The sequence below is a fragment of the Oncorhynchus tshawytscha genome, linkage group LG09, assembly GCF_018296145.1.
Source record: "Oncorhynchus tshawytscha isolate Ot180627B linkage group LG09, Otsh_v2.0, whole genome shotgun sequence".
Lineage (NCBI taxonomy): Eukaryota > Metazoa > Chordata > Actinopteri > Salmoniformes > Salmonidae > Oncorhynchus > Oncorhynchus tshawytscha.
Window position 1 is genome coordinate 84,181,103 of NC_056437.1, and position 23,072 is coordinate 84,204,174.

At 44.1% G+C, this 23,072-nt stretch overlaps 1 protein-coding gene across 2 annotated transcripts in view; it reads right to left on the minus strand.

Annotated features, from left to right (window-relative positions):
- The window catches only part of si:ch73-281f12.4 (RA_Radil_like and Myo5p-like_CBD_Rasip1 domain-containing protein), a 29,549-nt gene extending 9,437 nt beyond the window's left edge, over positions 1-20,112 (minus strand). For both annotated transcript variants that reach the window (XM_024433623.2, XM_024433622.2), the window contains exons 1-9: positions 19,322-20,112; positions 18,664-19,002; positions 18,164-18,399; positions 16,765-17,099; positions 11,758-12,462; positions 11,493-11,530; positions 10,625-10,919; positions 5,847-6,066; positions 5,314-5,486 (exon numbers count right to left, since the gene is read on the minus strand). In XM_024433623.2, the coding sequence (XP_024289391.2) occupies positions 5,314-5,486; positions 5,847-6,066; positions 10,625-10,919; positions 11,493-11,530; positions 11,758-12,462; positions 16,765-17,099; positions 18,164-18,399; positions 18,664-19,002; positions 19,322-19,449 (2,469 nt within the window). In that variant the 5' untranslated portion in view covers positions 19,450-20,112. The remainder of the gene's footprint in view (positions 1-5,313; positions 5,487-5,846; positions 6,067-10,624; positions 10,920-11,492; positions 11,531-11,757; positions 12,463-16,764; positions 17,100-18,163; positions 18,400-18,663; positions 19,003-19,321) is intronic.
- Positions 20,113-23,072: the final 2,960 nt, after the last annotated feature.

Consider the following 23,072-nt stretch of genomic DNA (forward strand, 5'->3'; position numbering starts at 1 on the left):
CACACGCGCAAACACGCGCGCGCGCACACACACACATACACACACACACACACACACAGAATGGAGAAATGTTCAAATGCTTGATTGTGGAGGTCAATGTTCCTGAATGTTACATTTTCCATCTATTTGACTAAACATTGATGAGTCACAAACGTCAAGCGTCAGATGTCATCAGAAGATGTGCTAATTACAGCGTCTAGATTCCTGTATGTGTTATATGACTATGAACAATCAGGTGTTTGTTATCCTCTCAGTTGATCTCTCTCTGGTTAGTGGGAATAAACACACAAGAGACTTAATCTTCAACTATTTCCTCATTCACTCAGACACACCTTGGAGAGCTGAGGTGTTTTAATGACTCAGTAACTAACCAGAAAGACATAGGTGAATCATTTCAAGATGACATCATTGGCATAGAGGTGTTATTGGTATGCTGACAGGCATTGTGTAGAATATATCTGACCATATTTACCCCAGCCTTGTATCCCTTCATTCCTCCAATGGCACACCCTCTTTGTCGCATGACAGCACAGAGGCTGGCCAGAAGGAGGAGTTATGGGAATGTTTAGAAGCAATAGTGACTTATTTTTTACATTATTTTAAGTCTATATTTACTATATCTACTATTTGACTTGGTGTATCCCAATCATAAGTGGAATAACATTATGGCATCAATGACACAATCTTCCTAACTTTGTATCATCGGTAATTACTGGAGACTGAGAGAGCTCAGCCATAACAAAACCATGCCACATCACTGGTAATTTACTATGTCCCTCACTCCCTCGAGCCCAGAACTCCAGATGGAAAACGGAGAATATCACAAGGGTGTGTGCTCCATTTTACCAACCACAACATCTGACCTCGTGCCATGGGAGCGATCCATACACAAAACCACCAGCCTCCTAGCAACCACCCCCACGAATAGAGGAGAGAGGCAGCCTTTGACTGAGGGGAGACTGGTTCTACTACTGTGGAGCTGTTTTGGGGCTGTTACCATGGCTGCCTTCTGGTTAGATATTGAGAACAGGTGTTGTCTCAAATTGTATTAGCCCCTTATGGCTGTGAATTGAAGAGTGAAATGCTACACTGTCAGTCCGGTTGCACTGAGTCTCAGCAGGCTCCTTTCTCCATTCCTGGTGAATCAGATCAAGAAACTATCAACTCTGGATCTAAATTAAATATGAGGGCAGCTGCAGGAGAAAATACTACTTTCTGACTGAATTTGATGCTTTAGGGCTGTGCAAACTGTGGTTTTAAGATAAAACCCACAACTATCCACAACAACAACAGTGCTGTAATTGGGATGAGTAGGAGGTGATTCTCTCATGTACTAACCCGGGAGAACATTACAAGACCATGACGTGTCCACAGCCTTCCTTACAGCCCTTGGACATTCATAGGATGAGACATACAGTAGTGTCACGGCAGAGGTCACTCTTTTCTATGAAGGTGACAGGGCTAAAGCCAGCCTTGTGTCACACACAGACTGGCAACAGGTTTTCCCAATCTCCCTTATCTTTACAGGTGTCATAAACATCACCAGAAACAGGATATAATTATGTGTTTAACATTTGTTTCTCCACTTATTTGTTTAATTTGTATATTTAAACTTTATTTAACTAGGCAAGACAGTTAAGAACAAATTCTTATTTACATTGACGGCCTACCCTGGCCAAACCCGGATGACGCTGGGCCAATTGTGCGCCGCCCTATGGGACTCCCAATCACTGCCGGATGTGATACAGCCTGGAATCGTGTTAACTAACCCAACCACCACCAGATATGTTGAGGCTCAACTTCCCCCAGTAAACATGATCCTCCTTTCAGTGGATTACAGAGAGAATGGCATGCTTAAGGACGGATTAACTACTCCGTGGCACACAGTTTAAAGCCACAGGCATCAACAACATGGGATTTAAACATACATACAGTGAACCTGGCCATGACCCCACTGTCAGAGGATGTCTAAGGGGGGGTTGGGATATGCAAAAAACACATTTCCAATTCACACGTCTATAATATACACACTTGTCCATGTGTGAAACAGGATAAATATAAGCACCCACCTAATTATGAATTATTATTATGTCTATTTGTTTAAGTTCTAGGTGCAAGGGCTGCCTATCTTGGCAAAATGTGTATTTTCTTCATCAATAGATGAGAAGTCATTGCATAATACGAGATGTAGAGTACAATTTGGTGGGAAAAAATCCATTGTTTCCAAGCATTCTTTTCCCTCTCCCACAGCTCTGTCAGGCTTTTTTAATGATGTCATGTGGTGGCGCATGTGAGTTCCACTCAGCTGACATCCGTCAGTGAAAAAAAGCTTTCAGCTCTAACATTTTCAATCTGTTCCATACCTTGTAAAACACCTGTGGTCTACAATGGATACATTCAGAATTGCTATAGTGGACAAAAATGTTGTCATTAACACCCCATTGCTTCATTGCTTTACCATTACATCTAGGTGTTGACATCACACCGATAGTGTTAAGACCAGTCTAACTGTTCTCATAACATCAGAAGTGTGTATCGTACTAAGATAATAACATTGTGATAGTAGTTTGAATGGGCCATTGTGGGGTGAGAGATGTTGTTTGTTCACTGCCACACTAGTTGTGGGAGAAGGTGTGTGTACACAGACTGTTGGTTTTATACCTCTATAGCACCTTACTAAACATTCTCCTGCAGGTACATGAAGCCTGCAGTATTTTTCCAGATCTGATAATGTTTAGTAAGGTGCTATAGAGGTATAAAACCAACAGTCTGTGTACACACACCTTCTCCCACAACTAGTGTGGCAGTGAACAAACAACATCTCTCACCCCACAATGGCCCATTCAAACTACTATCACAATGTTATTATCTTATAACTACTTCAACAGTATCACCTCCATCAAAGACAACATGCATTTCTAAGAGTAAAACCTAGTTAGCAATGAAATGTAGGGAAACAGAGTTTCAGTGATGATTCATGAGTGTTTTCAATGTTTTTTCAGATTTTCCTAAATACTTCCCAAAGGTTTCCCACTCGAGGAATGTTCAGTATGCCAATACTCTCCCGTGGGCAGATTCTGCATGTAGACCCAAGAATCTGCCGGGACTGAATGGGATCCCTGTGATAATGACCTGCAGTAGTTTCAGTCTTTGGGTTTTCGTCACTGGTTATATGGACTAGAGGTCGACCGATTATGATTTTTCAACGCCAATACCGATACCGATTATTGGAGGACAAAAAAGGACGATACCGATTAATCGGACGATTTTTAAAAATGTATTTGTAATAATGACAATTACAACCATACTGAATGAACACTTATTTTAACTTAATTTAATACATCAATAAAATCTATTTAGCCTCAAATATATATTGAAACATGTTCAATTTGGTTTAAATAATGCAAAAACAAAATGTTGGAGAAGAAAGTAAAGTGCAATATGTGCCATGTAAGAAAGCTAATGTTTAAGTTCCTTGCTCAGAACATGAGAACATATGAAAGCTGGTGGGTCCTTTCAACATGAGTCTTCAATTTTCCCAGGTAAGAAGTTTTAGGTTGTAGTTATTATAGGAATTATAGGACTATTTCTCTCTATACCATTTGTATTTCATATACCTTTGATTATTGGATGTTATTATAGGCACTTTAGTATTGCCAGTGTAACAGTATAGCTTCCGTATCTCTCCTCGCTCCTACCTGGGCACGAACCAGGAACACAACGACAACAGCCACCCTCGAAGCAGCGTTACCCATGCAGAGCAAAGGGAACAACTACTCCAAGTCTCAGAGCGAGTGACGTTTGAAACGTACCCCGCTAACTAGCTAGCCATTTTACATCACATTACACCAGCCTAATCTTGGAAGTTGATAGGCTTGAAGTCATAGACAGCAGAGCTGATGGCAAAACGCACGAAAGTGCTGTTTGAATTCATGCTTATGAGCCTGCTGGTGCCTACCGTCGCTCAGTCAGACTGCTCTATCAAATCATAGACTTAAATATAACATAATAACACACAGAAATACAAGCCTTAGGTCATTAATATGGTCGAATCCGGAAACTATCATCTCGAAAACAAGACGTTTATTCTTTCAGTGAAATACGGAACCGTTCCGTATTTTATCTAACGGGTGGCATCCATCAGTCTAAATATTCCTGTTACATTGCACAACCTTCAATATTATGTCATAATTATGTAATATTCTGGCAAATTAGTTCGCAATGAGCCAGGCGGCCCAAACTGTTGCATATACCCTGACTCTGCGTGCAATGAACGCAAGAGAAGTGACAATTTCACCTGGTTAATATTGCCTGCTAACCTGGATTTCTTTTAGCTAAAAATGCAGGTTTAAAAATATATACTTCTGTGTACTGTTTTTAAGAAAGGCATTGGTGTTTATGGTTAGGTACACGTTGGAGCAACGACAGTCCTTTTTCGCGAATGCGCACTGCGTTGATTATATGCAACGTAGGACACGCTAGCTAAACTAGTAATATCATCAACCATGTGTAGTTATAACTAGTGATTATGATTGATTAAGTTTAGCATCTTACCTTGGCTTCTTACTGAATTCGCGTAACAGGCAGGCTCCTCGTGAGGCAGGTGGTTAGAGCGTTGGACTAGTTAACTGTAAGGTTGCAAGATTGAATCCCTGAGCTGACAAGGTAAAAATCTGTCGTTCTGCCCCTGACTAAGGCAGTTAAAATAAGTCATTGAAAATAAGAATGTGTTCTTAACTGACTTGCCTAGTTAAATAAAGATTAAATAAAGGTGTAAAAGAAAAAGAAAAAAGAAAATCGGCAAAATCGATGTCCAAAATTACCGATTTCCGATTGTTCTGAAAACTTGAAATCTGCCCTAATTAATCGGACATTCCGATTAATCGGTCGACCTCTAATATGGACTATCAGGATTGAATGAAGGTGGGGCTTAAACTGCTTGGCTACAAGTGATTCACGTGTGGCCCACACAGATCGTAAGGGGGGAGGAGGCTTTGGATAAGAGTTTATTTTTGCGAGGGTGGAAACGTTGCAAACTGCCGGAACTCACAATTCCTAACACGTATAGACCAAGAAGTAAATCACGCAGTTGACCAAATGAATAATGATTTTACTTTTGGGTTAACAGAGATTAGTGTACCAATAATGAACTGAGACACTTGGTGATGTACAGTCTAATACACTGTAAAATACCATTTTGATACATTATATATTCAGACTGCTTTGGACATCTTGGCTGCAGTGTTATTTAGTGCTCTGACTCAGCAGACCAAACCGAAACAGGAAGTGAAAATAAAGGAAGTGCCCTCTGACCTGTAGTAGGTTCTCCTTGGGCGTTGCCAGCAGATTGACAGCAGCAGAGAGCTTCTGGAAGAACTCCACAGCCAGGTCTCCTAGGCCCATCCCCTGTATCCAGTCCATCAGCAGGTCCAGGTTGGCCCTGATCTGCACCCCTCTAGACCACTGGTAGAACCCACCTCCAGAGCCTGCAGAACAAAACACCACTCAGACATGCTCATGTAATTTCGATCATAACTATTGAGTGTAATGAAACTTCTATAAGATGCAGCATGCTAGCAGATACCCATAGACTTCCAGTTATTGCACAATCTCTAGTTAGCATTGGCTCACGAAACTACCTCTAACGTTCTTCATAGTGTACACAGAAACATAAAAATGCTATCCACAAGTCCATCTTACTCTGGGGAAAGTCCAAATCCCAAAGTATCCCATTAACACATACAGTATGTATTTTATGAGGATACTTGTGATAGGACTTTGAGGATTTTAAGATTTGATCCTACAAAACCCCATGGATGAGAAACAGAGCATGTTGGAGGTGTCACCTCTCTCCATGAGTGAGTTGAAGAGAGATGCGTTGGTGAAGAAGAAGAGGTAGGCGCAGAGCTGCGAGCTGATGTCAGAGTGCACCTGGAAGGCGTTGAGCAGAGACAGCGCCTCCTTCAGGACATCCAGGATGCCACTCACGCCCTCGGGCACACGCAGCTGCCCGCTCTCCGAGAACGGGTTCCCATCCAGCAGGCTTGGCAGTGCCGAGTACATACTCTGAGGACAGAGAGAGGCATGCTAGAGGTGTTAGTCACAGCTACATGACTTTACCTCACTTTACCATAGTCTACCACAGCACCTCTCTGAGGAGAGAGAGGGAGATAAGAAACCTTACAGTCACAGCTACTGTACCCAGTACCACTAATACAGAAAGTATACTGCATTATATATTGATCTTTAAAAGGGACGTTTTGTCAGCGATTCTCACTTTATCAGCCATACTCTCTATAAAATAAACCTTCATCAACATGCAAACATTTGTTGACAGATTCAGTAAAACTGCAGAGGAATCAGTGACTTAGTCAACAGGGCTATGCCCACTGACCCTGAGCTCCCTGAGCCAATCAGAAAACAGTCAGAGCCCAAGGAGGAGGGGTTAAAGAAAGCCAGACAGGGACAGACACACTTCCCCTCCAAAGGGGGAGAGCCAGGGACCTGATAGCCAGGGGCCTGATAACCAGGGGCCTGAGACTGTCCAGTCTTGACACTCACCATTGTTAACAGTGTACCATACACAGTCCTGGGAATCCCATTGATAACACTGGTGCCACTGCCATTCCTGACAGAAACACAAATGTTTCCCAGTGACTCAACCCCTCTCTGCCCCCTCCAGCCTCCTGATAATTCCCATAATAAATGCCAAGTATCATAAACTAGCTGATAATAGCCCATGCTGTTGACTACTAAGGAATGGTAATGCCAGTGAGTAATAGGCATGAGAATGAACGTCTCCTACAACTTCTCCTGGAGTGTTTTGTCTCATAGTTAGTTGTTCCACCAATTAGGTGTCTTTTGAGTAGTGTAACTTGTTGGAAAAAACAAAAATGTTATATTTCACCTACTTTTAGCATTCTGTCATAAACAGTACATGTTCTAAAAAAAACTTGTTTTCCAACTCGTGAGGTTAAATAAAAACTATAGTAAGTGCCTTTTAAGTGCCAAATAAGGTAACAGGGTTGACCGTAACAGTATTGACCGTAACAGGGTTGACGACTTCATCTTAAATCATCCATAAATCCCCTTGTGACAGGGGGAATCAAAGCTTTTTCATGCAACAGGGAGGGGCAATTGAATGCAAGCTTCACTAAATATATATATATTTTTAAAACATATCTAGCCTGTCTATGCTCGACCCGCTCAGCTTTCCACCACAAAACATCAGAAAATTGCCGAAAAGACTACAACCAGCTCACCTGCTTTTACACTATGATTTGACTATTAGTTTCTTTTTATTTGCACTTTGAAAAAGGAATAGTTTCACCATCTTTAAATGAGAGTTCAGTTCATGTAACAGGGTTGACCTTAAAAGGATACTGGCAATGAGGCCCTTTATCTACTCTCCTAGAGTCAGATGAACTTGTGGATACCATTTATATGTCTCTGTGTCCAAAACGAAGGAAGTTTGTGGTAGTTTTGCGAACCAATGCCAACTAGCGTTAGTGTAATGACTGGAAGTCTGAGGGGTTTCTACTTGCATGCTTAAAATGAATCACTAATCACATGAAGGCCAAAAAGATAATTTAAAAAAGTGATCATCAAGGACAAGAACCACCCGAGCCACTGCCTGTTCACCCTGCTATCATCCAGAAGGCGAGGTCAGTACAGGTGCATCAAAGCTGGGACCGAGAGACTGAAAAACAGCTTCTATCTCAAGGACATCAGACTGTTAAATAGCCATCAGTAGCACATTAGAGGCTGCTGCCCTATATACATAGACTTGAAATCACTAGCCACTTTAATAAATGGGGCACTAGTCACTTTAATAATGTTTACATATCTTGCATTACTCATCTCATATGTACAGTATATACTGTATTCTATACTATTCTACTGTATCTTTAGTCTATGCTGCTCTGACATTGCTCTTCCATATATTTATATATTCTTAATTCCATTCCTTTACTTAGATTTGTGTGTATTGTTGCATATGTTCTGAAATTTTCCACTTTAAATAGCAAAGGGACGCAAAAGGCACTCACTTCGTTGAACTACCCACATACTGGTCAAGGTAGAGGAAAGCTTTCACAGAGCAGGAAAACAAGCAGGAAAACCTGTTTCCCAACAACAGTTCAGTGCCCAACAGTTAGTGGTTGTCTGATAGAATGCAACCTGTTTGAAAAGTTGTGCTGGAGTTACTACCCTGACGTCATTGCTCATTTCATGCATGGGCGGGTGGCGGGGAGGGATTTGAAAATTCTATGAACTGAGTAAAGGAGCATGAATAGAGCTAGATATAGGCCACATCTTTGTATCTGTGCCATTATAATGTCTGGGACAGCATGGGCAGCTCGATTGAGGCTATCTCCATTTTAAAGTAGCACATTGTCTTCTTCTTCATTGGCTGATTCCTCCCTACCCAGTTGACTACTTTAAAATGGTGGAAGCCCTCAATGGCAATGGCTTTATCCATGAGGAGTCATCTATCTTTCTGGATGGGAGCACCCATACCCCCCTTTTCCTGCATAGACAGACAGACAGACAGACAAACAGACAGACACACAGACAGACACACAGACAGACACACAGACACACACACACTCTCTCTGGGTGAGTAGAAAGGGGAAAGGGGAAACGAGGTGACACTGAAACATGTACAGCTCCACTACTCTTTTTGCTATGACCATTGACCAATATAGGGCCCTGGCAGACCACAATCTGGTAAAAGGTTGAACATAAACAAAACCCTTGTTCTATGTTTCAACAAAATAAACTTTAAACAGGCACATTCTTGCTTCCACCAAAAGTGAGGAGGACCCAAACAGTAGGAAGCCAAGTTCTGACCATTGAGCACTCAATAGGTAAAAAATACTTTGAGTCACAGTGCAGAGATCCTGGCCTCCTCCCTTCTCCCCCTCTTCCCTCCTCCCCCTTCTCCACCCCCCTCCTCCCTCCTCTGACACAGCTCTCTGCCATTGTTTTAGTCCATGACATCACCCCTCAGCCAGCCAGGTCAGCAGGCACATATCATGACTAAGACAGACACTTCAGAGGCTCTGAAAGATCATAAAGACCTGCCTGTTAAATCCCAATCACCATACATACATTCCTTCAACCACAGGTCACTAGATAGATTAGAGACCAGTTCTGCAGAGCTACAGGTGCTGGTTAGTTATTAAGCTGAGATTGTCCGAATGAAGGGAACTGGGGATCGTATTCTCCAGTACAGCATTAAATGTCCAACTGTTTTAGAATATAAACAAAGTTAAAACCTTATTTTGAAGCTAGTGGTAGCATGTCTGAGCAAACATACAGTACATGGCTGTGGGTGTGAGCTTGAGTAGTTTGTTGACAGAAATAGGGTCATTCTGGCACAAAAAAGTGTCACAATTTATCTAAGGTAAAGACTTGGCCTGTGTCTCTCACTTGACCCCAGAATGTGCAGTGAGTACCCCGCCCATCCCTCCTTGTGGTGTGTCTATGTGAAGACTGCCCCTCTGTTCCTGAGTAGGAAACAGACTTTTGGAAAAGGCCACTCCTCTGCCCTGCTTCTCCACCGGACTACAGCTGCTTCCCTGACCACTGCACATCCAACCACCACCAAAACAAAGCCTGCTTTCCCCTGAGCTCCAGCGGTGACTGTCTAACTAGAGCCTGTAACTATTGGGGGAAAATGCCCTTCCACACCATGTAAAAATGTAAATGTACCTGTCAACAGGGAAAGTTGACAGGCATGTGTAAGCTTTCTTTTATCAATGGTTTCTGCCATGAAACGGAAATCTAGGGACAGGAAGAGGTGGTCTCGGAGCATTCAAAACAACAGCAGCACATACAATCCTGTTCCCTGTTCCCACCCATGCCGGTGCTCCCTCCCATCCTGGAACAGTCATCGCCAGGCACCTTCGCCATGGTAACGGGTGTTTCCAGTCAACCGTGTTATTGGGTGTCTATTGCTGGTCTCTGGGTTACTGTGGCAGTGATGGTGCTCTGTTAATGCCATAGAGTTAGTTATAGGGCCCAAACATAGGAAACTCCAGTAAACCCTGCCTGAGAGTGTCTTCCTGGGGCTCACTGTTGAACAGGATAGACCTTTTGTTGCTCTCTGTAAACATTTCAAAAGACTTTGGAAATACCCTCGAAGTGGATTTACAGAATATTAAAAAGATGATAAGTAGTCCTTTACTCCACTGGAAAAGATGACACTATCTGACACGCCTATCCTTACTGAGAGAGCCAGAGAGAGTGTGCATGTTTCCCCTGGCTTATTATGGCTTATTGTCTGGCATGCTACCAGCAAACGGAGAATGGTGTTCATAAGGTCTCTAGTCCTGCTTCCCGTAGTCCACAGGCAAAAGATGGCTTTCTATTTGGGCTGTGCAATGTTTTCTGGAGCAAATAGTCAAGGATGTTATTATTTGTGTACATGTGCGGTATGTGTGCTAATTGTGTGTGCAAGGCACGTGTCTATGTTTGTGTGCATGTTGCATGCATGTAATCTATTGGTGAGTGTATCAGTGGAGGCTGGTGAGGGGAGGATGGTTCATAATGATGGTTGGAACGGAGCAAATGGAATGCCATCTACAATGTATGATTATAGTATGTGTGACTATGCACTGACCTTAGTGAGGTAATAGACAGACTGCTGGAAGGTGAACATGATGACCTCCTCCAGGACCGTCATGGCCTCCTCACTGGCAGTCCTAGTGGACCAAATCTCTGACTCCGGCTCTGAGCCCTCCTCCTCCTCTTCCTCCTGCCTCCAGGGCAGCAGCTGGGGAACGTCATGCTGGATGAAGTGCAGCAGCTCAATGGAGTTGGCCATCCACAGCACCAGCGGCCGCAGGCCTGGGATCAGCTCCTCTATGCTCAGCAGCTGCACATCCTCTGGTTCTTGCTGGACATCACTGAAGCTCCTGCAAGTGGAGACATATAGACAGGTCTGAGTTCAGTCCAACAGCAAACAAATACCCTGTACTGGGTGAATGGCACTAAAAGTGGCTTGCAAGTGACTCATTATTTACATCATGAATCTATCCCTTGGAATGAATGCTAATTTAAACCATTACATTTGATTTCCATGTGCAATTGAGTAAAATATGAAATGAAACATTCATTCTTAAAAATCCTTCCTCCTTTCTCAGCAGGCAGCTAAAGCACAGCTTTGGAATATAGTGCCCTGCAATAATGTTCCATAATATTAAATATATATAATATAATATTAAATATAATTTTGACTTCATACACTTCAATGGGCGGCATATAGAGAAGTATGAACAGGGGCGGCAGGGTAGCCTAGTGGTTAGAGTGTTGGACTAGTAATCGGAAGGTTGCAAGTTCAAATCCCCGAGCTGACAAGGTACAAATCTGTCGTGCTGCCCCTGAACAGCCCCTGAACCCACTGTTCCTAGGCTGTCATTGAAAATAAGAATTTGTTCTTAACTGACTTGCCTAGTAAAATGAAAAAAGAGATCATGACTCCTTCTCACCTTTCTGGTTGGATCACAGCAAGCTCCTTTGTCTTCTCCTGCAAGGGGACAGAGATAAAGATGATGTTAATTTCAAACCAGCAGCAAGCCTATCTAAGTGATATTCCATCCTGATGACACCTTTGATTACATTTATTTCTTTACAGTACCCTTGAATTCATAACCATTCAATGTTTATTTGTGGTGTGATGATATAAAAGGTCAATCGTTTGACTGGAGAGAGTGCATTGTTTTTGTGCATAGTGGAGGTGCATAGTTTTCTTACCCACATGGTGAGCTGGATCTGACTGGCTATGCGGAGCAGCAACCTTCGGAAGTGTGTCAGCTGGAACGTGGTGGCTGAGTGTTGGATGGACAGGCTCAGCAGGAAGGCAGGGGTCAGTTTGGCCTCGTCCCCATTGGGGTCCACCATGACCAGGACCTCCTGCAGGACCCTGTCCTCCTGCTCCAACTCATAGCTCAGAGATACCTCTCCACCCTCTGGGTCCTTCCACCGAGGAGGAGCCGGCTTCCTCTGGACCCTAGGCCATTTCATGGGGAGGGCGGAGCCACATGATTGACAGGTGGATGACACTCCCACTCCTCCGCCATGGGCGGGGCAGAGTTGTTTCATCCAGAGAGGGGTATGTGGGGCCCCTGGGGCGGCGGTAGGGTCTTTAAACATGAACAGGTAGTGTCGGCCCAGACCTACCAGGTCCCCAGGGGTCAGCTCCACCTCCTCCTTCAGGAGGAAACCATTCCGGGTGACGGGGGCTCCGTGGAGGGGCTTCAGCAGGGTCAGAGTCCGCTTGGTGTCCCCCGGGAAGGAGTTGGTAGAGTCCAGGCGCCTGACACAGCAGTGCTGGGGAAGAATGTCCGGGGCAAAGAGGAGGATGTCCACCTTGAGCCTTTCCTCATCCTCTCCGTTACAGTGCTCCCTGCAGCAGCCGAAGATGGTGGTGGTGCCGCTCATCAGGTAGATGACAAAGTCCTGCAGCGTAGAGGAGGGGCAATGGAAGGTCAACCAGCAGAATCCATGAGAATGACTGCCGTATTAATTAATGAACTGGTTTCAGTTTGCAATATGCTATGATCATTAGTAACTACTATGTATTAACTACACTGTAATTACACTGCTCCTGCCTAGTACCTAACTACAAACTAAACACATGCACTTTGACACCACAATACAAAGTGCAAATAAAAGACCTAGGACTTTAATAGAGAAGTTGTGTAATCGTTTGGAGATTGATCAAGCAGGCGCATTAGAGGTGTGTGTTATGTGAGGACAGAACAGATCCAGGATAAGCATGTACTGGCAGTGTGGTGGAGGGACAGGAATGGAAGGGCTTAGGTGTGAAACCATAAGTCCATGTTAAATCAAATCAAAGTACACAGATTTACAGATTTGTAATTTAAAAAAAAAGAGTTTATTAGTCACATGCGCAGGGTTGCAGATGTTATCGCAAGGTACAGTGAAATTCGTATGCTCTGAGCTCCAACAGTGCAGGATAGAAAAAGAGAAGTGAATTAGACCATAATAATAATAATAATAATAATAATAATATTTTATACACATTTACAACTGTAGCAATGATAAATGTGGGGGCAGGGTAAGTGTCCATTTGGGGTGGGGGTGGGGGGGTAGACTGTCCATAGAAGGAGCAGCAAGGGGGAGTGAGAAGTGGATGAAACAATCACTTGATAAAACAATACACACATAATCTCCCCCCAAAAAGAAAGAATGAGCAAAAAAAAAGAACACTGAATACAAAACATTATGCTCTTTCCATGACATAGACTGACCAGGTGAATCCAGGTGACAGCTATTATCCCTTTTGACGTAAAAATCCACTTCAATTAGTGTAGATGAAGGGAAGGAGGCAGGTTATAGAAGGATTTTTAATCCTTGAGAGAATTGAGACATGGATTGTGTATGTGTGCCATTCAGAGGGTGAATGGGCAAGACAAAAGATTGAAGTGCCTTGAACGGGATATGCTAGTAGGTCCAGGCGCACCGGTTTGTGGCAAGAACTGCAGCGCTGCTGGGTTTTTCATGCTCAAAGGTTTCCTGTGTGTATCAAGAATGGTCCACCACCCAAAGGACATCCAGCCAACTTAACACAACTGTGGGAAGCATTGGAGTCAAGATGTGCCAGTATCCCTGTGGAACGCTTTCGACACCGATGGGGTGCCAACAAAATAAGGCTGTTCTGAAGGCAAAGTATTAGGAAGGGTTCTTAATGTTTTGTACACTCAGTGTATGTGGGAACTCCTTCGAGACTGTTGGAAAAGCATTCCAGGTGAAGCTGGTTGAGAGAATGCCAGTGTGCAAAGCTGTCATCAAGGCAAAGGGTGGCTACTTTGAAGAATCTGTTTAACACTTTTTTGGTTACGACATGATTCCATATGTGTTATTTCATAGTTTTGATGTCTTCACTATTATACATACAATGTAGAAACTAGTAAAGATAAAGAAAAACCCTTGAATGAGTAGGTGTGTCCAAGCGTTTGACTGGTATTGTATATATATACCATTTTAGGTCCTCGGTGATGTGCACGCTGAGGAAGCTGAAGCTGATCTTCTCCACTGCAGCCCTGTTTATGTGGATGGGGGCGGGCTCTCTCTGCGGTCTCCTGTAGACCACAATCAGCTCCTTCCTTTAGTTGATGTTGAGGGAGAGGTTATTTTCCTGGCACCACTCCGCCAGGGCCGTTACCTCCTCCCTGTATGCTGTCTCATCATTGTTGGTAATCAGGCCTACCACTGTTGTGTCATCAGAAAACTTGATGATTGAGTTGGAGAAGTGTGTGGCCACGCAGTCATGGGTGAACAGGGAGTACAGGAGTGGGCTGAGTACCCCTGTGGGGACCCTCTGTTGATGATCAGTGTGGGGGAGGTCATGACCTTCTAACACCACCCGTCGCTCGGTCATCTGTCCCAAGTCTATTAAAGGCAATTTATGGTTGATCTGAAAATGTAGTCGGAGGCTCCATATGGAGGGTGTGTCGCAATTGCTGAGCCTCCAGAGGCATGCAGAGGCCAAATCAAGCTCCGTACCGCATCGCACCTCTTAAATCTTGTAACAATGCGGAGGGCTCCTTATAGCTCCACATTGACATGATTTGTTGACGGTAGGTGGGGGCGGTACGTCATGTATAACCACAAACTCACTTCCTTGACAACTTCCTTCACTATAACCCTGCTCTTCTCCTCTAAGCGCAAGTATGAAAGCCCTGACGTCTGCAGAGGCTGCATCGCAGTAAATGCTGTACGGCCACTTCAGACACGGATTGACCATGCAGAGCCTTTCAGGCAGGTCATGATACTGTATCATCCCAGCTGGCACGGAAGCCAATCAGCCACTGAGCAGTGTGTTTGAGCACATACACTTAACTAACTAAATGGTTAAATGGTATTTATTTTCCTGCACATGATATCTGGCAGAATAGATCAAACTGTCTAGGAAGGGAGTTAATAGCTGTGAGTCAATGCGAATTGTGACTACACTGACCTGCACTTGAACAACAACACTTACAAGGAAATCAAATCCACTACAGCTCTCATGGTTCACAGGTGATTAAGTTCAGGAAATTCTGGTCTGGAAACACAAAGACACTTTTCGAAAATAACTAGTCAAGCCTGAGAAAAACTATTTCATTTATGGAGCTGGAACATTTCTATTCCATAGGACTGATATATGAGTGACTTATTGTTGTCGAGTGGCCAGACCAGGGGCGGGCTCAGTACTTCCCCCAGTATCTGGCACACCCCACCCAGTGTCCTGCACACTCAGCAGTCTCCACAATGAGGATCAAACAACAGAGAGCAGCAGCATTTCCTGTTTCTAGGAATGAGCCTGGCTCTCTGGCCCTCTAGCTCTCTGGCTCTCTGGCCCTCTGGCTCTCTGGCTCTCTGGCTCTCTGGCTCTGGCCCTGGCTCTCTGGCTCTCTGGCTCTCTGGCTCTCTGGCTCTGGCTCTGGCCCTCTGGCTCTCTGGCTCTCTGGCTCTCTCTCTGGCTCTCTGGCTCTGGCTCTCTGGCTCTCTGGCCCTCTGGCTCTCTGGCCCTCTGGCTCTCTGGCTCTCTGGCTCTCTGGCCCTCTGGCTCTCTGGCCTTCTGGCTCTCTGCTTAGGCCACAGCTTGCCACTCTCACTCTGGTTTTGCATTGAAATATCCAGAATGTTTTGTAAAGGAATAAAAGTGCAGAAAAAATCTGTCACCCACAGAATCTCTTTTTGAAAGGAATATATGTATATTTTTGTTGAATGTGCAGCTTTTGTGCCTAAATGTGCATGTGTGTTCTGGCATGCACGAGCCTGTGTGCAAATGTGTAAGCTAGGCATGTGTACGTGACATCCACTGAGTTTGTTTAGACATTACAGTGTTCCTTCTGCTCTATTCTCTAATACTATGTACCTTTAATCAGGCCTATCTCCACCTCCACTGCAGAGCCAGCAGGGCTGAGCTGAACTGTGATTGTGAACACAGTGTTCCTTATCTATTCAACGAGCCCTGACGACAGACAACACATCCCAGTGTGGGAACTCCACTGCTGGGCCAGGGCCAGCTCCGTCTTCCCGCCTCTCCAGTACATGACCCAGGCTGGCCCACTCAGTGTGTGGACACAAGGATCACCTGTCCACAACATGCCAGTCTACTCCGACTCTGCTTGAGCTCGTGGCTCTGAGTCCAATACTCTGAGCCCATTGTAATCCAGCAGGAAGACTCAGTCTCTCGCTGTCCCTGTTATAGCATTATCACTGCAGCTAAAGCCCTCTGCTCTCTGCTCCTCTCTCTCACTGTCTCTCTCTGTTTCTGGGGATTTTAACCCCAGGTCTTAACCTAAGAGGTTCAGTGGGAGCTTCTATAGTGTAGTGGAGTACACTTGTTTACGCCTCTGTGTCTCTGATAAGCCTTTCGTCACAGTGTTTCTGCCACCCTGCCAAGAGACACTTGAGAACCTTGAAAGGTCTTCAATGGAGCAGCCATCCGGCTCAACCAATTACAGCTACTGCTATCTGGCTGCCCAGGCCCTCTGTGAAGGATTTCAACATGACATCTCTCTGTCGCAGCCGGACACATTCTCCAACCGTACAAACCTATTCTGAGCCTAACTATTCAAGAAAAGACTGACTCTTATCTAACAAATTGACTTCAGCTGTGTAAACTGAAGCCAATCCTTTCATTAAAGTTACTCATCATTTAAGTGAATCAATAATCCGATAGACAAACAAATGCATCTGGGTTTAATGCATAACAGTGGCAACAGCTTCACTTCCCAGTTTTCCTACCTGTCTGTAGCTGTATCCCTGCAGCAGCAGGAAGTAGGGGAAGTCAAAGGGCGGGTGGATGGAGTACTGGGTGGTGTTGTCGTCACTGCTCTCCGTCTCCTCCTTCTCCATGCCCAGACGCAGGGCCTCCTTGTCGGCCTCGGCCTCCGGGTCCTCCCTGATGAGCTGGGCCTTCTGCTGGGCCCGCACGGCCTCCTTCTCCATGGCAGACAGGTCCATCTCACTGAGACTCCTCCACATCCCCAGGCCCTCCACATCCTCACCACTGCCGTCCATGAACAGAGAGGTGACCCGCGAACGGCCCTTCTGGAGCTTACGAGCCTGGGCGTTGATACCTGGGGCAGAGAGGAGCACGGGAGAGAGGGAGGATGAGACTAGATGCAGAGAAGTGATTATTAATCATGTATTCATAGTTTATTACAAAATCATTGATTGTGTCCTGATATAGTCAATGTAACATAAACTTCATCATCTATGCATAAACTGAAACTTCACCGTATGCTAAACACTCAATAAACTATTAGTGGAGATCTTCCATCAAATCATTCCAGTCCATCACACACCACCATATCATAATGTTTACTGAGTTGGCTCTCAGTCAAACCAAACATAGAAGGGAAAGGAGAGGAAATCTGGAGGTGTAGTGAGAGGTGTTGTCCTCTATCTGATATCAACAGGCGTTCCTGGCTTTTGGGCTGATGTACCGCAACGTAAACACTATTCAGCTCATTTGGAGCCATTAAGCACCATGGAATGTCCAGAGAGCTCAGCTTCACACCAGCTAACAGCTCCTGCTCCCAGGCCTTATCAGCTGTGGAAGTGGGCGTTCTTCCACATTGTTCTGCCACACTGTGTCAGGGGGGCTGGTCAGGCCTGCAGAGGGGGCAACTTCCCCCAGCTTCCCCCAATCAGAGTGGAGCAAAGAGAGTGGAGGGTGATGTGGGGTTTGATGAAAACTGAGAATCACAACAAACGCACGCCAAAGTCAACAAGACCACAAAGTGTCCAGTGTGCAGGAAGCTCTGATGGAAAGAATAACATGTGGAACGGTGGAGACATTCAGGTCCCAGCGGAAAAAGCTTATACAGCCACAGCCAGTTCCCTGCCCTGGGGGCTTCAGAGGGACCTGTTGGGACCCTGTTGTCAATCCCAGATAAGAGAGAGGGGACACTCTGACCTTGTCTACCCCTCACTGCAGCTTTTGTTTTTCTCTGACCTCTCACTTGCCTGCCATCTCCCCTGCTCTGTCTCATGATAAGCTGGACAATGGATTCTATTACTCTACAGTTAGTGACAGAGATAGGAGATCCATTGCCACCCCAACAGAGACAGAATGATGACCTGGGCTTTAGGTTGTTGTTAGTGGGGTCATTGAGCTGCACCTGTGTGGTTGACGTACCTGCAGTGACAGTGTCGGTCTCTTTAGCAGTCTGTTCCTCTACGCTCACTCTCTTCTGGATCTCAAAGCGTCTGGAGAAGCCTTCTTTGGGTTTCCATAGCGACTGCAGCATGAGGGGCTTCTCGTGGGCACCCACGACCCGAAAGCACTCTGTCTTCCATTGGTGGTCTGCTCCGGTCTGGCCAATCACGTCGCACAGCACATATCGACTGGGATCCTCTTTCTCCAGACAGTATCTAAGCAACAATTAAAGAGGTTCAGTCAGAATACCATGATAAGATCTAATTCCTCCTGAAATAAAACGGCTTTGAGATCATTTGGGTAAAATATCCATATCACCAGCTTTAAGTGATTTGCAATGGTTCACACCATATTAGGAAGAGCAGTATTGCACTCCATGCCATTCAGCCTTGAAGAATGTTCTCTTTCTGCTTGCCTGTTAGCATTTAAGTTAATGCTAACAAATCACATTATGCCAGTGGGCATCCCTAACCCCTCACCTCTCCAGGGCCTCTTTGACAAGTTCCTTGGCACTGGAGCGAGTCGTGGCCAGCACACTCTTGTAGTTGGTTCCCTGGCAGATGTCGCTGCCAAAGATCCTTAGGATACCTGGGGCAGACATCTGACTGGACAGCTCAGCAGGGTCATCTGCAGCCTGCAGGTCCCCCGCCATGCTCCTGCCATCTGGGACATGCCCCTGTCCACTGTCGCCCCGCAGGAGGGGGCTCCGGTTGAACACCGTTGACAGTCTGTTGTTGTGTCGGCGGATTTTGTTCTTGGCCGGCTGCCTCACGCCTGTACTCTCTGCTGAATGGGTGGTGCCATCCGAGGTGTTGGACCTGAGAGAGGGAGAAATGGATGGGTAGATGGAGAGACAGAGAGAGAGAGAGAGAAATAAGAGACAGAGATATAGATAGTGACAGAGTGAAACAGAGAGAGCAAGGCAGATGTAAATGAAAGTGAGAGTTCAAGAGAGGACACAAAATTAATGGGTAATTAATAAGAGGACAGTAGTTCGAGCACCTCTCTACAAATAAATTATATTTCTATTGAAGGCCATACCTCCATTTGAATATACAAAATCCCAGGCAGCTGCATGTAACAAAACTGAAATCCTATTCTGCAAAGTAGACACACTGGATATAAATAATGACTTACTGCAGGGATCCATTGCTTGGATTCCTCCCCAGCTTTGCCAGGCTCTTCTTTGGCGAGCGGATCAATAGGCCCACTGGAAAGTTGAGGGCTTGCTTGGATACATGACTACTCTGTTCCTCCGAAATCATCACGACTTAGTTCAGATGTAGGCTATATTATAGGTCAAAGTGCTCCCTAGAAAGCACGGTAAGGCACTATTCTCAAAATAAACTATTTGTGACAAATATACTCAGTCCATTGTGGTATTTGACACTGGAATCCACACTTTCTCGTGGTGATGAAACCAACTAGGAATTTGTCAGTTCAGGCAGTTTGTAAACTAACTCTGACAAGTTTTCGTAAAGAAGCACGACGTGGAGAAAAGTTATTCTCGTCCAGTGGCATTAGACATCAGGCATCTTCCAAAATACACTCGCTTTCAAATTACAGTTATATTCCGAATTTCCAACTCAACAATATCAGAAACACAAAATACGACTGTAATCCGTTCGATACAATTGTTGCTAAATTGTTTTCATGAACAGAAGTTAGTTGGTCAGAATCAGATACAATGTATCCACGTTCGGGACAGCTACACGATCGCTAGTTTCAAAAAAAATTATCTTCCAAAAATAAATAAATACATCCAATGTGAATTACTTCTAATAAATGATCAATTTCAGATACTTAACTAGATTATGTGTTATTCGAAGCACCCTGCGATTCTTGACCTGTCTGCTCCATGCCATCTCTCCTTATCCCGTTAGGCGCATTCAACAGTTCAGTGCCCAACACTGGTTGTCTGGTAGAATGCAACCTGTTTGAAAAGTGGTGCTGGAGTTACTACCCTGACGTCATTGCTCATTTCGCGCATGGGAGAGTTGTGGGGAGGGATTTGAAAATGCGATGAACTGAGTAAAGGAGCACGAATAGAGCTAGCTATAGGACACATCTTTGTATCTGTGCTGTCTGGGACAGCATGGGCAGCTCAATTGAGGCTATCTCCATTTTAAAGTAGTACATTGTCTTCTTCTTCTTCATTGGCTGATTCCTCCCAACTCATAGGAATTCCTACCCAGTTGACTACTTTAAAATGGTGGAAGCCCTCAATGGCAATGTCCATGTTAAAATGGGTTATATCCATGAGGAGTCATCTATCTTTCTGGATGGGCGCACCCATATGGAAAGTATCAAACACATCAAACATATGTAAACCACATGTTTTACCTGTTCCATATATTCCATTCCAGCCAGTACAATGACCCTGTCCTCCTATAGCTCATCCCACCAGCCTCCTCTGCTGTACATGTACGCATCAACTCAGATGATCTTCTCGGCATTCTTGCTCTATGCTAAGGGCCCCATCTAGTGGCTAAAATAATTTCATGACCAGAAAGTGTCTGACACTGGTGTCACACACACACAATCACCGTGCACACACACACACACACACACACACACACACACACACACACACACACACACACACACACACACACACACACACACACACACACAAAACACTCAATACGCCGCTGGTTGGTCACAAACGGGTGTGAGTGAGTGTGGAACCTGCAGCTGTAGATGAGGTTTGGCTGGTTTGCTGACATAGTTAGGCTGGGGATTCAGGCCAAACAGTGTTGAGTCTATTGCAAAATCCCAATGAAATCTTCCTCCTTGTAAGAACCACTCATGTAAAGTATTCAGTGATGGAAAGAGTACCCAAATGTCATTCTTGAGTAAAAGTAAAGATACAAAAAAAAAACACTTAAGTAGTACATTAAAGTATTTTTACTTAAGTACTTCACACCACTGAAAGTATGTGAGTGTGATGATAGAAGGTTCTTACAAAGAGGCAGCTTTAATAGGAATTCTGCAATAGACTCAACACTGTTTGGCCTGAATTGCGGCCTTAATAGCTTTAAAATAGTAAAAGCAAGCTAAGCATTCATGTAAAGTATGCTGGTATTTTAAATGATTTTTTTGTTCCCTTTTTTGTTCCCTTTTTGTTCCCGTTTCATAAAATGAGTTTGGCATTTCCGTAGAATGCTGTAGATTTTGTTCAAGTAAGAATATGTATTATCAGTACAAACAAACATTTTTTGAAGAAAATATTAAATTTCCCATATAATGGATATATTGCCCATCATAGAAGCTTTGGACGAACCTGCAGGGACCATAGTGTAATTATGTTGTTACTGCAGAGTGATAAAAATGCATTATAAACTGGGTGGTTCGAGCCCTGAATGCCGATTGGCTGACAACCGTGGTATTTCACGGGTATGGCAAAACATTTAGTTTTACTGCTCTAATTACATTGGTAGCCAGTTTATAATAGCATTAAGGCACCTCTGGGATTTGTGGTATATGGCCAATATACCATAGCTAAGGGCTATATCCAGGCACTCTGCATTGCGTCGTGCTTAAGAACTGCCCTTAGCCGTGGTATATTGGCCATATACAACACCCCCTCGGGCCTTATTGCTTAAATATAAACCAAAAGCTCTGTAAATAAATGGGAGAGTATTCCCTTCTCCATAAATATACTGTAGGCCTACATGTTTTGTTCAGCTGGATGTTTTCATCAATTCCATTAATTGGAAGGACATTGATATGCACTAAATCCTTGATTATGTTGTTTATTTTTTATTAACTATTTGTGTTGCTGAGTATTGTTTCACATTTGATTATATTCTTAACATTAGCAAAAGTGAATAGAAATATGTCAGATTACAAAGGAACTTTTATACCCTGCCTGCCTAGCAATAAATTAGGCTGACACACCTCTTTCTCTCTATCACTTCATTATGTTGTGTTGACATTGTAATAGGTGCTGTCGTAAGCACTGTAACATTGCAAATTGTAAATTGTTAACTACAGTTACATGGAAGGCTGTCACTATAGATTTTCACACTTCCAGTGCAATATACCGTAGTCACTATAGAAAGAGGTTGTGCAGTTTATCATAAACTTACAGTTCAAGCCAGATGTTTGAAAGAGAAAGATCATCTATACTACTTAGTCCAAAACTTTCCTCCTGTTGCTACTCTGGTTCTGAGGGTTGAATCGTGCTAAGCTGAGGGCCTGCAGGTGCAGCTATAGACTAAACCCTGGGGGCTTACACATTACTTCCCCATGTCAACTGAAATTCATGTTTACTCTGCTGTCCATTCACATTCCTTCCTCTGCTGCTGTCACAGTTGAACAATATTATGTGGAATTTCATTGCCAACTATGCTGACTTAATCTGGTGATCTTTATTACAACTTTACTACAACTGGTGTGAAAAAATAAAAGAGGAGTTTGAATAGTCATTTCTACTCTGTGAAAAATAACTTGTCATTTACATCTAGAACATCAAGTGGACCAAGCTTTAGAATCAGCAAGAAATCATATTTCACTAGAAAAAAAGAGAGCGAAACCACGCTGTAATCTCTATGGTTTTGACTTCCTGTCACAGACTGCAGCTTTAGTTAGCAACATGTGAAGACTTGCACAAGAGACTGCTAAGTGGAGGACAGAAAGCATGTGTTTTATACCATTCCATTTATTCCGTTCCAGCCATTATTAAGAGCCCATCCTCCTCAATTAAGGTACCACCTGCCACCTTCGGCAGAGCTACACCATCTATCCCTCAGCCTCTTTGCATGGAGTAAACTCCCTGCTTGCTCTCTATAATGATGGTCAGCAGCATGTGTTATGAATGTATAGCCAAAAAAAAACACACCAAACATGCATTTTTCTAAAGAGAAATATGAGGACTGTAAGATAA